Source organism: Lissotriton helveticus, chromosome 7, assembly GCF_964261635.1.
Source record: "Lissotriton helveticus chromosome 7, aLisHel1.1, whole genome shotgun sequence".
Classification (NCBI taxonomy): Eukaryota; Metazoa; Chordata; class Amphibia; order Caudata; family Salamandridae; genus Lissotriton; species Lissotriton helveticus.
The window spans coordinates 155,619,886-155,636,855 of NC_136068.1; the positions used below are offsets into that span (position 1 = coordinate 155,619,886).

Here is a 16,970-nt window from a genome sequence, read left to right on the forward strand (position 1 = left end):
TGGAGCTCACGTCCTGCCGGCCATGCTGCTTGGCCACGCCCCCAACAAGAAGTTATTTAAGAGGTTAATTCAAAGTGTGTGGAAGCGGAGAAAATTGTGAAGGAGAGTGAGCTGCTGCGAGGAGTGAATCAGACGTCAGTGTTTCACGCTGGGATTGGACGGTTGGTGCACTTTTCCTCTGCTTTTGGCTAGTGGGGTTTCTGTGCCGCTTTGTGATTGGACATTGCTGATTTGAGTTCTGACTTTGGATTTGGTAATGGATCGCATGAAATTAAGGCTATTTCATTGGTGAACAAAATATTTGACATATTTAATCAAAACATTCGGTTTGACATGACAATTTAGAAAATTCAACTGTCATGAAATATTTTAGGTTCAAATGTGATTTTATGGTTGCTTTACAGAAACAGTACAAGTCAATAGCCTAAGCGAGATAGCACCAAGGGGTCACTCCTAATATAGCAAATGCAACTTTAAAAGAATCCCAACACCTCACCTGCCCATCCTTTCCTCTTTCTATCTCCCTCAGGCACTCAACACAATCAAGGATATTAATGATGACAACCTGTATAAAGACAATTATGCAAATGGGACACTCACTGGTGATGTAGGTGCTAGTTCAGTCAAACTGAGCTGTCTGAGATACCTAGGACAGGTCAGTTCTGTAGACTCCTGAGAAAAAAGTGAAATGAAAGTCCTCCAGATTTCTCGATAAGAATCACCCTGTGCTGTTTATTTCAAAGTGTTAACAACAAGGGGTGGTGAGGGACAGAGTCTCTGAATTAAGCAGAATACTCTCACCCAGTCAAAAGATCAGGGCTAGATCCAACACCGTTTTTTAGCTCATTGCACCATCCCAGTTTCAGAACCTGGCTGTATGCAAATTAGTCTGTTCCTGTCCCAGTGCATGATGGGAACAGGGCAAACCAAACTACAAAAGCCAATTCTTACACTGGGAAGGAAACAAGCTTCCGGGGACCGGTTTCTGGCATTACAGCCGTCTTCGGCCCGGCTTGCTTGAATCCTGATGGTGCAATGAGCAAGGGACTCATGTCTGAGTATACCCTTCCACGCTTAGGGTGGACAAAAATATTAACAACAAGGGGTGGTGAGGGACTGGGACAGGAACAGACTAATTTGCATACAGCCAGGTTCTGAAACTGGGATGGTGCAATGAGCTAAAAAATGGTGTTGGATCTAGCCCTGATCTCTTGACTGGGTGAGAGTACTCTGCTTAATTCAGAGACTCTGTCCATCACCACCCCTTGTTGTAAATAATTTTGTCCACCCTAAGCGTGGAAGGGTATACTCAGATGTGAGTCCCTTGCTCATTGCACCATCAGGATTCAAGCAAGCCGGGCCGAAGACGGCTGAAATGCCAGAAACCGGTCCCCGGAAGCTTGTTTCCTTCCCAGTGTAAGAATTGGCTTTTGTAGTCTGGTCTGCCCTGTTCCCATGATGCACTGGGCCAGGGACAGACTAATTTGCATACAGCCAGGTTCTGAAACTGGGATGGTGCAATGAGCTAAAAAATGGTGTTGGATCTAGCCCTGATCTCTTGACTGGGTGAGAGTACTCTGCTTAATTCAGAGACTCTGTCCATCACCACCCCTTGTTGTAAATAATTTTGTCCACCCTAAGCGTGGAAGGGTATACTCAGATGTGAGTCCCTTGCTCATTGCACCATCAGGATTCAAGCAAGCCGGGCCGAAGACGGCTGAAATGCCAGAAACCGGTCCCCGGAAGCTTGTTTCCTTCCCAGTGTAAGAATTGGCTTTTGTAGTCTGGTCTGCCCTGTTCCCATGATGCACTGGGCCAGGGACAGACTAATTTGCATACAGCCAGGTTCTGAAACTGGGATGGTGCAATGAGCTAAAAAATTGTGTTGGATCTAGCCCTGATCTCTTGACTGGGTGAGAGTACTCTGCTTAATTCAGAGACTCTGTCCATCACCACCCCTTGTTGTAAATAATTTTGTCCACCCTAAGCGTGGAAGGGTATACTCAGATGTGAGTCCCTTGCTCATTGCACCATCAGGATTCAAGCAAGCCGGGCCGAAGACGGCTGAAATGCCAGAAACCGGTCCCCGGAAGCTTGTTTACTTCCCAGTGTAAGAATTGGCTTTTGTAGTCTGGTCTGCCCTGTTCCCATGATGCACTGGGCCAGGGACAGACTAATTTGCATACAGCCAGGTTCTGAAACTGGGATGGTGCAATGAGCTAAAAATGGTGTTGGATCTAGCCCTGATCTCTTGACTGGGTGAGAGTACTCTGCTTAATTCAGAGACTCTGTCCATCACCACCCCTTGTTGTAAATAATTTTGTCAACCCTAAGCGTGGAAGGGTATACTCAGATGTGAGTCCCTTGCTCATTGCACCATCAGGATTCAAGCAAGCCGGGCCGAAGACGGCTGAAATGCCAGAAACCGGTCCCCGGAAGCTTGTTTCCTTCCCAGTGTAAGAATTGGCTTTTGTAGTCTGGTCTGCCCTGTTCCCATGATGCACTGGGCCAGGGACAGACTAATTTGCATACAGCCAGGTTCTGAAACTGGGATGGTGCAATGAGCTAAAAAATGGTGTTGGATCTAGCCCTGATCTCTTGACTGGGTGAGAGTACTCTGCTTAATTCAGAGACTCTGTCCATCACCACCCCTTGTTGTAAATAGTTTATTTCAAAGTGAGCTTTTGCATCCCTAGCAGATGCCACATGTGGCGAAGCCAACCCGGGCGAGTCGGCACCCTATCAGTAACCCAATGTGCCATATTCGTCTGATGTGCCGCCCCCAATGCTAGACCCATTTGTCAGACCCTGCGAGATATAAGTGGAAAAGTAAAAGGTTTTGGGGAGACCTAGAATAGTATATGCAGAACTCTAGGCAACTGAGTTTGTAAATACGTACCAATGCCTGTTAAGATCTTGCTCCAAAATTGAGCTAACTTAGAACAATCCCTAAGAATATGCAAGAGGATCCCAGGCACTCTACCCCCTCCCCCGCCAGCATTCTGCACTACGTTCTGGGTTACCTCTCTGCAAGCGAACAGGGGTCAAACACCAATAGGTGATAATTTATAGGGACGTTTCCCTGCTGGCCGTTTACTAGCAATATGCTCTACTCTATATTATATATTCTGCCAATCCTTGGGGTACAGCTCGGCTAGTTCAGACTCCCATCTGACCTGTGCTGCGGTCCTCAATCCAGGGGCCTGATGGAGTAATATAGCATACAGTTATGTAACTAATTGTTCATCAGTATCATTGGTAAGAAGCCACTTTTCATACCTCGTTCGGTGTCTCTGCGCAGCTTCCCTGACCGGAGAATGCATAAGCCAATGCTTTATCTGCTGGTGATTAAATCTCTTGGTCAAAAGATACTGGACCTTCAACCTCAAAGAAATGTCCACTAGAACTGCAGCCCACCTCCTCCCATACTCTATAGGCCACCTAATTAAGACGGGGAAAAATCTGGATTACCTATTATAAGGGTATGGGAAGATGGTAATGACTAAAGGCCCTTCCAGATAGTTTTGCTATCCCATACATTCAAGACCGATCTCGTTACTGGGGACAAGTAGAGATGGGTAGACAGTGAATAAGGGGGAAAAATGGAATCCTCTACGTAGGAATGCCTGTCACTGCCCGGTCAATGAATAACCAGGGTTTCTCAGATCTTGGCCATGACCATTTGAACAAATACCGAAATTGCGTCACATAATAGTAATGAGGCAAGCTCGGAATGCCCATTCCCCAACCTTCTGAGGACACCAACTCAATTCCCGTTGCATACGGGGCCGGCCATCAGCCCAGACAAAATGCTATAGCGCTGTTTGCAAAGATTGCATCATCCTCTAAAGGTGGCTCAAGAGGAAGGGTCTGAAATAGAAGTCTTGGGAGTACTACCATCTTTAATGCCGCCCCTCGGCCCAGTAGAGAAAGGATACAGCCGCCAGTGGGCCAAATTGGCTCAGATTTGCCAATCAAGATTACGATAATTAAGAGTTCTAATGGGGCCATGTGTGCACGGTATTGAGTGACTCCGGGCGATATGGGCAATGGATTCTGGTGACAGACTGCAATCTGTTTATTTATATGAAAACCCGAAGCCTCGCCAAATTCCCTAAATTCCTCTATAAAAATGTGGAAGGGCATCTCTGGGATTATCAATGGGCACAATAACATCATCGGCATACAATGTAATGACTTGTTCTTCTCCCCCAAAATGCACTCCAGTGATACCAGGGTGATCCCTGACCATCTGAGCAAAAGGCTCCATATCAAGCATGAACAGCAAGGGTGATAGGGGACACACCTTCCATGTGCCCTGTCAAATGGGAAAGAGGGCACAGAGCCTCAATGATTAACTAACCAAGGACTGCGGTTCCCGTAACTGCTCAGCACCCAGGCGACAAATCTTTTTTTTTAAATTGTAAAAACCTCTGCCATATAAGACCAGTGAACACGGCCAAATGCCTTCTCTGTATTGACGGAGAAGAGCATAACTTCCCTATGGGATAGATGAGCATTTTCTATGAGGAGTAGAAGTATTTTCGTGTTATCAGCACATTGTCGCAGGAGGATGAAATCCACTTGAACTGGGACCACTAATCCAGGCATCAACGGGGATAGACGAGTCGCCAAGATACTCGTGAAGAGCTTACCATCAACATTAAGCAAGGAAAGTAGCCTGCAAGACCCACATTGCCATGTATCCTTGCCATGCTTAGTGATAACTACAATTGAGGCGTCTAACATCAAGGCGGAATTGTGGCAGGGCTTGTAAATGAGCTAAAGACCCTGGCGAGGAGCCAACAGGGCGCCAAAGTCTTCTAAAACAGTGCTGAAAGGCCATTGGGCCTGCAGATTTAAGGAGCTTCTGTCTCAAGAGAACAGTTATAACCTCTTCGATTCGAAATGATTGATCAAGTCCTGAGGCCTGATCCATCGTCAGGCGAGCAAAGTTCGTGTGACGCAGATAGTGAGATGGATTCTCCGACAGTAGGTCGTGTGCCGTCTAAAGGTTGGCATAGAATTCCCTCAACCAAGAAGCAATGGTCCCATCCATTATGAAATGTTTTAAGGATTTTAAGAAATTTGTGAAGGGAGAGGTCACTATTCCTGTAGAAAAAGGGAGGAAGCCCCTCCTGAGGGTACACCAGCATACAATATAACTACCGAGCATGGATTAAATTCATGTCTATGGCTAAAAATAATGGGAGAGAATTCCAGAAATTAGGGTGCTTTAAATTGCCCAAATTATGGGACATTTAATATCAGAAATTAAGATCATTTGAAGAAACAATTGTACGAGATGAAGCCACCTCGACCTTTGCAATAGGAGGCATTTAATGCTTGGGAAAAAGTTGCTAGGGAAAAAGAGAAGGGAAAATATCAGAGGAGGACAGGAAGAGCAATGTGAAATTATGGAAATGCTCTATGGGATTAAGAACAGCGTAGATGGAGAATAGGTATGATTGAAGAAACCAGATTATATCTGTTCCTATATCAGAAAAGACGAAGAAGGGTAAGGACATGGTTAAGCTAGAAGGGGATGAGTCATATAATGATTCAGGAGATGAAATATTAGAACAGACGCAGTCTTCCCACCCACGCCACCCAAAAAATAGGAGCGCTACTCAGACAATAGCTACAGCTCCAGTGCTATCAGATCCACTTCCAGTTGAACGACCCTTACAGATCTTAAAGTTTGCCCCACCAGTTGTGAGAAGAACAATAGCTGTGGTTCCCACTGATACTGATCCTGTTATACCACGAGTGATTCTAACTGCACCATTCCAAATTGAGAAGAGCAGAGGTCATTATGACATCAGTTGTTGGAAATGTACAGACAACCCAAAATAAACAGCTAGTTCTGTGGAGACCCCCGACAAAATTTGCAGGCTCTAGCAGATGGAGGAGGAGCCCAAGTATTTACAACTCCCTTGGCTCCAAATTAGTTAATTGGCAATGAGGATGGAAGCTTACCATCATGTCTTGAAGAGATTACTACAGAGAAAGAAGAGCAGAAGTTACACAGCCTCCAAAAGATGTAGATACGAAAAAAGAAACAATTGGATATTCCACAGTTAAAAATAGATCTAGAAGAGCTGATCAAGGGTTGCCTGGAGTTTCATCATCTACATCAGTACCAAAGGAATGAGTAAATCTACTTGTGTAGGGAGGTCACTCAGAGAGCTGCTATGATGCATGATAGGTTGGCAGAGTTATCAAAGAAATTTGATGTGGAATTCTCAAACTATGAACCTGCATTATAGCTACAAGATTGAGTTGGATGATCAAGCAATAGAAAATCTGAGAATTACCCGAGAATTACGGGAATGCGTTTGCACATTACTGAACTAGTCAAATGCAGACACAAATGGAAGGATGTGGAAAAGGTGGAACTTAGATGGCCAAAGAAGCACAAAAAGAAAAAGAGGGAAACCGAGGGAAAACAGGATGAGTTGGATAAGGCGGCTGCATATTCATTGATGAAAGTAACTGGAGGTACCTATGTACATGTCCCCTGGAATAGAGGGGATTTAACTGCATTTCCAATGTGTTGTAGAGAGACTTGGATATGGGTCTTGATATTGTAGTTCCAGCTGATTTATGGGCAGTGGCCGAAAGCAGTACCCCAGAGCGAAAGAGGAACTGGTGCACCATCGCCTGTGTCGATGGAAACATATGAAGCAGTAATTACCTTTTTGAAAGGAAAAATACCTCCCAGATTGGTTAAGGATTAAGAGAACCACACATGAGTCGAAGGAGACAGCTCATGAGTATTAAGAACGGGCGTTGCAATTGTTTAAACAGCACAGTGGATGTGAATATCCTGAAGAGAAGGATATGGGAATTTTTGTGTCTGTTTGTCCTAGGATTGAACTCTGGAATTAGTGCTCACGTTATGCAAAGTGTTATCTGCTGGCAGACTAAAACACTAGATGAGATCTTGGTCTATGCGAAGTATTGCAGTGATGAACTAGACATGAAGCAGAGGAAAATAAAGGAAAAATTCATGTTGTCTCAGACAATGTTAGCTCAGAAAGGTTTTCAGAACCCTTCTTTTGCAAGAAATCAGGGAATGATGCAGGGAGTGGTTGCTCCGCAGGCTGGTTTTTATAGGAAATCAGAATGGGATGCAAATGCCCAACGGTAGAATTAGTTTTCCTGCAGGTATGGGATCTGGAACAGATACTTCTGCCATGAAAAAGGTTACCACTTGTCACGTTTGTAATCGTGTAGGGCATTGGAAACGAGAATGACGATTTAATCCTGAAAATGCTGGTGGATTAATGCAAAATTCTCAAGGTATGATAGGTCAGAGAATGCCCACATAGCAAATGCAGGTTTCCATGCAAAATCAAGCCCAAATGGTTCCCATTGAACATACACAAATAAGGAATGACAAATTAAATTTAAATCAAATGCTAACATTTAATGCAAATCAATTCCAGAATCCAATGCCACAATTCTAAAATCAGTATCAAGATGTTTTGGGTCAATACCCATTAATTAAAACTGATGAATTGACTTCTGATAATTCCCAATGACGGTGCATGAGAGAAGACAAGGATTGTTATACTTGGTGCAATCTTAGAGGTGGACCAAAGTGGCCCATATGTAGACGCCAATGTTTATGGTCACAAAGTGTCATTCTTGATTGACATAGGAGCTACCTGATCCACCGTTCGAATCGTGGAAGTTCCAGAAAACGATTCAAGTAATTGGGGTTACAAATAAACAGATGCTAAATCCCATTTCAAAAGTCGTCCAAGTGAAAATAGGATCTTTGAAGAAAAACACCAATTTGTGATTCTAGCCCAGTAAATCTGTTTGGAAGATTCTGTTGCACATTATACTGCACACCGGACGGTGTGGCATTCCAAACTCATGATGAGGATGTCAAATTTAAAATGCAGACAAAGTGCTGAAGTAGGGATGTTTCCTCTACTATTTCTGAATTGCCAGAAGATCTTAGAACTATGGTAAATATAGAGGTCTGTGATTTTACGGGGAAAGACATTGGGCTTATAAAAGGTGTAGAACCCGTCTGAGTTAATTTGAAGCCAAATGTTTTTTCCCTAGAACACCATCCTATCATCTGCCCCCAGAGACCATAGCAGGAATACAACCAGTGATTCAAGATATGCTTCAGAAAGGCATACTAAGGGAGTTAACTGGAAGACCATGTAAATTACCCGTAATGGATTTGCAAAAGTCGAATGGCAAGTATAGGATTGTTCAGTACCTGAGGTGGAGCAATGAAATAATGATGTTTTGTTGTCCCGTAGTGCCAAATCACGGTACAGTACTTTTCCAAATTCCTTGTATTGCAGAATGGTTTACAGTTATTGATTTGTGCCAGACTTTCCCACAGAAGACAATACTGTGTTGTCGCTTTCGGTATACAGAGAGCCCTTCTATATTTAATCAGATCTTAAAGAAAAGTCTTGAGTCCCTGCGGATGCCCTGCGAGTCTATCCTTGTACAGCAGATTGATGACCTATTGGTAGCCTCAGATACATGTGATGCATGTATATTCGACACCACTAGAATATTGAACCATCTGACAGAAAACCGACACAAAGTGTCTCCAGGTAAACTGCAGTACTTTCAAAAAGAAGTTCAATATCTGGGACATATTATAAGAGGAGTCAGAAAGGTGTTGCCAGAGAGCGGAAGCCATCTTGCAGATGAATCCACCATGAACAGAGAGAGTTCAGGATGTTTCTGGGAATGATCGGCTACTGTACACAGTTGATACAGAACTTTTCAATGATGTCGAAGGCCATTCTGAGGCCGACACATCGAGGGCTGTCCGAACCGCTCCCGACACATCGAGGGCTGTCCGAACCGCTCCCGACACATCGAGGGCTGTCCGAACCGCTCCCGACACATCGAGGGCTGTCCGAACCGCTCCCGACACATCGAGGGCTGTCCGAACCGCTCCCGACACATCGAGGGCTGTCCGAACCGCTCCCGACACATCGAGGGCTGTCCGAACCGCTCCCGACACATCGAGGGCTGTCCGAACCGCTCCCGACACATCGAGGGCTGTCCGAACCGCTCCGACACATCGAGGGCTGTCCGAACCGCTCCGACACATCGAGGGCTGTCCGAACCGCTCCGACACATCGAGGGCTGTCCGAACCGCTCCGACACATCGAGGGCTGTCCGAACCGCTTCGACACATCGAGGGCTGCCCGAACCGCTCCGACACATCGAGGGCTGCCCGAACCGCTCCCACACATCGAGGGCTGCCCGAACCGCTCCGACACATCGAGGGCCGCCCGATACGCTCCGACACATCGAGGGCCGCCCGATACGCTCCGACACATCGAGGGCCGCCCGATACGCTCCGACACATCGAGGGCCGCCCGATACGCTCCGACACATCGAGGGCCGCCCGATACGCTCCGACACATCGAGGGCCGCCCGATACGCTCCGACACATCGAGGGCCGCCCGATACGCTCCGACACATCGAGGGCCGCCCGATACGCTCCGACACATCGAGGGCCGTCCGATACGCTCCGACACATCGAGGGCCGTCCGATACGCTCCGACACATCGAGGGCTGTCTGATACGCTCAGACACATCGAGGGTTGTCTGATACGCTCAGACACATCGAGGTCTATCCGATACACTCCGACACATCGAGGTCTGTCCAATACGCTCCGACACATCGAGGGCTGTCCAATACGCTCCGACACATCGAGGGCTGTCCAATACGCTCCGACACATCGAGGGCTGCCCGACCTGCTCCGACACATCGAGGGCTGTCCGATCTGCTCTGACACATCGATGACTAAAGACCTGATATTAAGGGTGAACCACTAAGAGAGCATGAATTTGCACCCGCAACAAAAACCATAGATATGGCTTGGTATTACTTCTTTCCCCACTTACCTGTAGTTCGTGTTGTATGATATGCTGATGATACGCAGATCTTGATCACCATTGGCCCAGATCCAGTAGAAACAAAGTTGCAATTCAAAGAATGCATGTCCAAAGTTGACAGGTGGATAAGCACAAGTCACCTTCAATTAAACGGAGGCAAGTCCGAGAATGTGCTTTTTGGCAAGGCTCAAGAACATTGGTCACAGGACTGGTGGCCCCCGAACCTAGATCCTGTCCAATCCCAAAACAGACGGTATGGAATCAAGGATTCCATATGGACAACCAATTATAAATGAAAAGTCAGACTAACCATATATTTGGTTCCTGTTTTGGTGTGATGTGTAGTTTACGCAAGGTTTTTAAATGGATTCCGATTGAGGCCAGAAAACCACTAGTTCAGGGACTGATAATAAACCGCATGGACTGCGGCAATACCCTGTTGTCCTCAATCAACAAAGGCCTTCTTACAAGGCTTCAGATTTTGCAGAACACCGCGGCCAGGCTGGTCCTTAACCTCCCGCCCAGTTCCCCTTCGGCCTCTAGTCTGAGAGCTCTACACTGGCTTCAAGTCAGAAAATGAATCCATTTCAAGATTCTTTGTCTAACACACAAAAATATATATGGAACAGGCCCGGGGTATTGGACCAAACACTAAGATGGTACCAACCTTGCAAGACTCTGAGATCCAGTAATGAATTATTTCTCACACCACTCAGAATTTGCACCACTAGAAATGGAGGAAGGTCTTTTTCTTTTCTTGCTCCAGCTTCCTGGAACAAACTGCCCTCAAACTGACGCACGATCACAGATCACAACTGCTTTCGCAGGAAGTTAAAGTCATGGCTGTTCGACAACTAAACAAGCAATCTTTCAGAGCTGTCTGCAAGCGCCATGAGACTTTCGAGTGATTTGTGCGCTGAATAAATGTCCCTGATTTGATTTGAAAGCTTACAAAAATAACATGCTTAATGCGACCTGAGGAAGGCTTACATTATGGCTTTAGAAGAAAGGTACATGAACATGACAAAGACAGTAGAAAGAAAGGGAAACTTTTAGAAAATACATGGAAAAAGGAAACAAATGAATTTAGTAAGAAAATGGTTTATCCAAAACTAAGACTAGACAGCTAACACAAGGGGAAAATGTGATTTGATAAAAGAACCGTAAAACGAACAAGACATGTTTGGACAGATAGGCATTCAAGTTATAGAGCCAGCATTTTCTATTAAAATATCCACATTGTCTAAAATCCATACAAGTCTATTGGTATTATAATTGTGAAAACTTATATCAGCGTTATAATCAACATGCCTATATGTAACGGTGAGTGTGCGCATACCACCATGTAATTAGTGCAATGGTCAATTAAGACTGCTTCAAGGAAATTAAAAAGGTTTATTGCAGACAACAGGGTTGTCTGCATCTCTGCTGTTGATAGATGTGGATGACTGTCCTTAATCATGGTGGTATGTTCAGCGGCACCCTTGGACTACAAATTTGTTGACAGGGGGTTGGTTGAAGGAGAGATCCTAAATGAGGTTGTCAATGCGGGTATACTTGTTGGAAGGGTGCTTCTCATTGTCAAAACAGATAATTCCATTGAAGGTGTTCTAATCAACATGAGGTGCCCCTTACTCTCTCTTTCATTAACGGAGGCCAGCCTAGATGAGGATGTTGACAAGAGTGCCATTATCCATTTATGTGGCAAAGGCAGACTCAGAGTTCTGGCAATCTTGGCTGAGGTGGAAAGGAAGTACATCAGATCCAAGGAGGAAATCTGGTCAGTTTGGGAACGTTCCTCCTTTGATCCCCTGTAGGAGACTACTCAAGATTTTTTGGAGGGGTGTTTCTACATAACTCCTCTACTTTTCCAAAGACAGAATGTCTCCTAGGGCCTAAACAAGTCTATTCTTCCAGTCACCTGGCTTTGCAACAAATGACTGAGCAGTCCTCTTTGATCCATAATCAGCAGTAAGCTGGTTCGTTTGGACCACATCCAGGTAAGAGGGTCCAGAGAGTGGGAGTACCAGAGTTTCAGCCAGGAACAGAGAGGCGGCCCAACAAGGAAAAATAAACTAACTTAGTATCTCTTATCTGGGCAAGAAAGAAGCAGTTAACAGGTGAGAACAGTTCTCTCCAAGTGTTTATGCTTGTAGAAATGGCTAAATAGGCCGAATCTCCACACTAGCCTTCCTACACATACAACGTGCGGAAGATAATCAGAGTTATGGTGGCCAAGAAGGGTGAGTGGTGCTGGAGTGGAATTCAGGGCACAATGCAATGCCGGCTGAAGTTCAGTCCTAAACAATTCGTGGAATTAGCTACTCTATTCAATGAATGCATGCTAATTTTGATGATTAAAGCAAATCAGAGAGGTCTCGTCTAATGAGAGATAATGATTCGAACATGTGAATATATGAAAGATCCAATACTGGAAAATCTGAGGGGGAAAAAAGTAAAGTGCTTCGTAAAAAACAAACATCACACCTTAAATACGTGCAAATGATAAAAACGAATCCAACATGTGCATTCTAACTCCGCATAGGTAATAGAGTTGCAAGGAGTCCTACGAGGGCAACAGAAAACAGGATTATGTATGTGCACATTCAGTGGAGTCTGCCATTTCAACCTGCATAGGCAACGATCTGGTCATCTTGTAAGGCTGCTGTACCACATTCACAAATAAAAAGAACAATTATCTTGGGATTTTTTTTTAAGTGAATGTACTCACTTGGTCGGAAGGGGTGTAGTCGTTTTGCTTCACTATGTCTATCTTGTCAAGAAAACTGTGAAAGACAGAAAACAGAGTAAGTAACAGATCAAACACAACAAATTCAAATGAAGCACAAAAGGTACCAAAATACCAGTCATAAACCTATGAGTACAATTACTGTTCTGGTTAATAGTTCCGAAAACAAATTACTAAGCACAACATATTCTTAATACACAGAAGTATACATTACTGAGAAATGAAATGGGAACTCTAGCTTTTTGTTGACAAGAATTCCCCATGTCTGATACAATGTCACTGCCCCGGACATTATTTGGTCTCATGTACACATAGCGCATGCGCAGTACTGAGAGACTTGTTCACTATTTTGCGGGCTTACAACAGGCCTAAAGCATGCTAACTAGTTTTTTTTGTCATCACTCTTAGTCAATCCTTTGAATGCTTGGCTCCAGTAGGCTTCTCTCCCTTTCTTGTATTAGCTCCTCCCTGGACCATCGACCATCTTTGTTCTCTCTCATCTTTTTGCAACACACTTTTTTTAATAAACGTTTTGATATTATTCCTCCACGTGCAATGTGCCTCCCTACAGACAACACTGGTATATCATTTCTTAGTTATGTGGCTTTCACCTTATCTGCATTTTCTATCGATTCTTTTAGTTACTTACACCCACAACTGTACTAATCTGCGCCACTACTCTCTGCGCATTCAACGCACTCAACACCACGGAAGGCCATTCTACGCCACACCACACAATGCCACTCTGCACCACTCTCCTCTACGCCACTATTAGCCATTCTGACCTGCAGCCACACTGCTATACAACTTGGCTAAAAACATTGGTAAAACAAATAGCAACTTTAATAGACTTTTTGTGTTCGCTTTAAATGCACATGCATTCATCTAAAATTATTATATTCTTCTCTGTATTTAAACGTAATTCTTTTAGCGACAATTTGAACACAACTAGCTATCTAAAATGCCATCTTTGTAACCTTTAGAATAAGTTGGGCAAGACAATACAACTTGCAGAGTTTGGACCATGATGCAAAAATGCAAAATGTGTACTTAATATGTAACAAAATGTTCGTTTTTTTTTTTAGTTTTCCAGATTTATGACTGAACTGTCAAACCACTGAAACTTTCACAAACAAGTAGACATTATTTTTCAGTTCGTAATCAGCTCATGCAAAATGTAGGTTTTCTGATACAGGTTTAAAAGTTTTTCTGCCGGAGGTAAACTTATTAGTTATATGATATTGAGATGTAGCGTTAAAACATTTTGAAATTCGATTCCGTAGGCTACAGATAAGAAATCTAGTGTTGCAAACTACCTCAGAGAAACACGGCCATCCATTCAAGTTTTAGATTCAAGAAGTACACGGAGAGTGCTACTTGCCTCTAATTTGCTTTGCAATTTTTGTATGAATAATGTATAAGGCTATAAGTGCTTCTGCAGCGATTTAGTCCTGTATGCCCGGCTTGAAATTTTTAATTTGGAGAGGAAAATGCCGTCTTTTGCTCATTTTCGCCATTTTATATTAGCCTCGACTTAAATATAGACAGTTTGTTAAAATACTGGCTAGGTTCATTATGTCTTTTTAGAAAGAAATAGTATAACCCCAAGCTCTCACATTCCATCCACTTGGAGGCGTAAAGGCACCATGGGTGCGATTTTAATTAAATAAGGTTTTCAGTGGTCATGGCTGTAGTTCCATATAAGGCTCGAGGAAAAGATTGTGAAAGGAGGGTCGTTTAAGTTAAATTCAATTCGGGGGATTACTAAAAGGAATTAAAATTAAAGGAAAAAAAACAACTGTTGGTTTGGTTGCCAACGGACAGATATGTGAATCTGGAACGTGACAGGTGAGTAGAGTGGCTTAAATCTTGCACTTGATAAGCATGCTACCAGCAGATAAGCATCAATTAATAAATACAATTCAGTATGAACAGGTTGGAAATGCCTGGGTGGTAGGCACCGGTCTATAAACATGGCCGTCTATTTAAAGAGAATGGGAGCTGTTTTCTTCTAAAGTTAGTCTCCCTCAGACTAGCACACACTAAACTTTCGCAGCTCTACATTACAGCATGCTTCCAGAAATAGCTCGCGGCCGCCTTGGCCTCTAGCACGGTTGCTATGACAATGGAACCACAGTGCTATAAATAGCCCGTTAGTACCAAATCTTGTGAGAGACATCTGGAGCGGGGCCAGGCCGGGCCCAGCTCGGCTGATTCAAGCCAGCACAGGCCGTTTCAAAGGCAGCCGGCCGAGCCGGTGGGTTGGGGAATGTGCGCAGCTCAGCCGAGGCCTGGGGTTGTGCCGCCTCTTCTTAAGAATCTCGAAAAAGTTCCATTCTTTGCCTGAAAGAAAAACTTTGAGCTGCGCGGTGTAACTTTCCACTTCTTGCTGCGCCGGTAGCTCACACCGGCGAGGAGTTCCCGGCCAAGTGCTACTTTACCCTGCGCTCTTTGAAGTCCCCGAAGTCGGGTGAAGCAACTATCGCGAGAATGAGTTGGATGTGTTAAGGGAGGGGGCGAGGAAGAGCAGAATAGAGCGCCCACAAATTTCTGAGGGAGAGTTTGGACCGACTATCAAAATTATTCAAGGGGATCTACTCGTTGTAGAGTGGAGGCAAGACAGGAAATAGAACCACAAAAACGTACTCTCATTTAGACTAAACTATATATACACACTGACATTAAATACAACATAACACTGCATTCGTTATGCGTACTGAGGAACTTTCAAAAGTTTGTTCTGGTTTATTTATTCGAAACGATAGTTGCGGCGGTTTTGATGCTCCTCCAAACTTTATCCAAAAGTGTTTTTCACCCGGGCAAAGGGTAATGTATTGAATGTTCCACAAATTGTGAAAATCTCCACATTTGACCTAGCAATCTTGGCAAAAGTATAGGGACACATTATCTTGATCTCAAAACTAATCTCGCTCACATACCGGCTAGAGATGCCTTGACTAAGAAGGCCCGACTGACCACCCCAGCAATTCCACTGCCACCTCAATAAAGAGAGGCAGTCCCCTATCCCTCAGTGTAACCGAACTTGTGAACCCAACACTACGGGAGACCCACGGTGTCGCCAGACACTGTGCCCTCTTTTGAGATTGTGATCTTTTGGAAGAGCACATCACCATGAAGCCCCACTTGGAGGCCAACAGAGCTAGGATTGAGACACAGCCCAATGCCAAAAACCTCAGAATCATCACTGACAGCAAACTCAACGTGACCGCCCACGTCAATGCCATCACTGCCTCATGCTTTCATACCTTGAAGTTGCTGAGGAAGATTCTTAAATATCTCCCAAATCAGTACCTGGAAACCCGTCATGCATGTTCTGGTCACATGCAAGCTGTGCTACATGAACATCCTCTATGCACGGGTCAACAAAACACTCACCAGAAGGCTGCAAACCATTCAGAACTCAGCAGCCAGAATCCCTCTCGGCCTCCTGCTCACATCACAACCACACCTGAAGGAACTCCACTGGCTCCCCATTCACAAATGCATACATTTCAAACTCCTCACCCACACTTTCAAGACACTATGGAATACTGATTGTGTTTGCTTACTACGTAAAACTGGCAACAAATACATACCTCAAAAATCCCATCTGCTTTCACAATCCTTCCAGACACTTCTGCTAGTCCGGCCTCCTACTTGCACAAACCCCACAAAACCAGAAATTGGTGATTAAGGCTTCTCTCAACATCGCTCCTAAAGCATTGAACGGCCTGCAGTTACACATAAGACCTCCTCCTCACTTCGTGAACCCCGCAAGAAGCTAAAGATCTGGCTTTTTGAGCAGGCCCACTAGGCCCTAGGTGTGCATTGACTCACCTGCTCAGAGCCAGGATACCCTCCAGGGTGATAGGTTGCTCTACTAATTTGCATGACATCAAAAAGGCAGCAGCAACCCTGGCCACTAACCAAGCAAGTAACTTGTATAGAATAACTTGTTAATGTTAGCACCAGACATATCGCCTATCCGAGCCCTGTGTAAAGTCAGAAGGAAAGCTACCTCAATATAGTACTCCCCTAAGCATAAGGAGGCTAACCAGCCTCAACACTCGTCTCAGCAGTGATGCGAGCCATGTAATACCCTAACCACTGCAAACAGATTTTGAGGTATTTGCATTTTGGTATTTGCTTTCAGGAATCATTTTTCAGGCACTGCAATTTCAAGTATTACGATTTTCATTCCAACAATTGAGGAGGACCGGAAGTTGAATCAATATGGCCATGCTCCCTAGGAGACCTCTCTCACTCGTTAAAGCATCTGCAGTGAATGAAGAAACTCTTGCTCACTAAGAGTCATTCTATATCT

At 44.5% G+C, this 16,970-nt stretch overlaps 1 protein-coding gene across 6 annotated transcripts in view; it reads right to left on the bottom strand.

Annotated features, from left to right (window-relative positions):
* GNAS (GNAS complex locus) overlaps window positions 1-16,970 on the bottom strand; it is a 949,043-nt gene that overhangs the window by 168,115 nt on the left and 763,958 nt on the right. For all 6 annotated transcript variants that reach the window (XM_078651839.1, XM_078651837.1, XM_078651836.1 and 3 more), the window contains one exon: window positions 12,629-12,683. In XM_078651839.1, coding sequence (XP_078507965.1) covers window positions 12,629-12,683 — 55 coding nt within the window. The remainder of the gene's footprint in view (window positions 1-12,628; window positions 12,684-16,970) is intronic.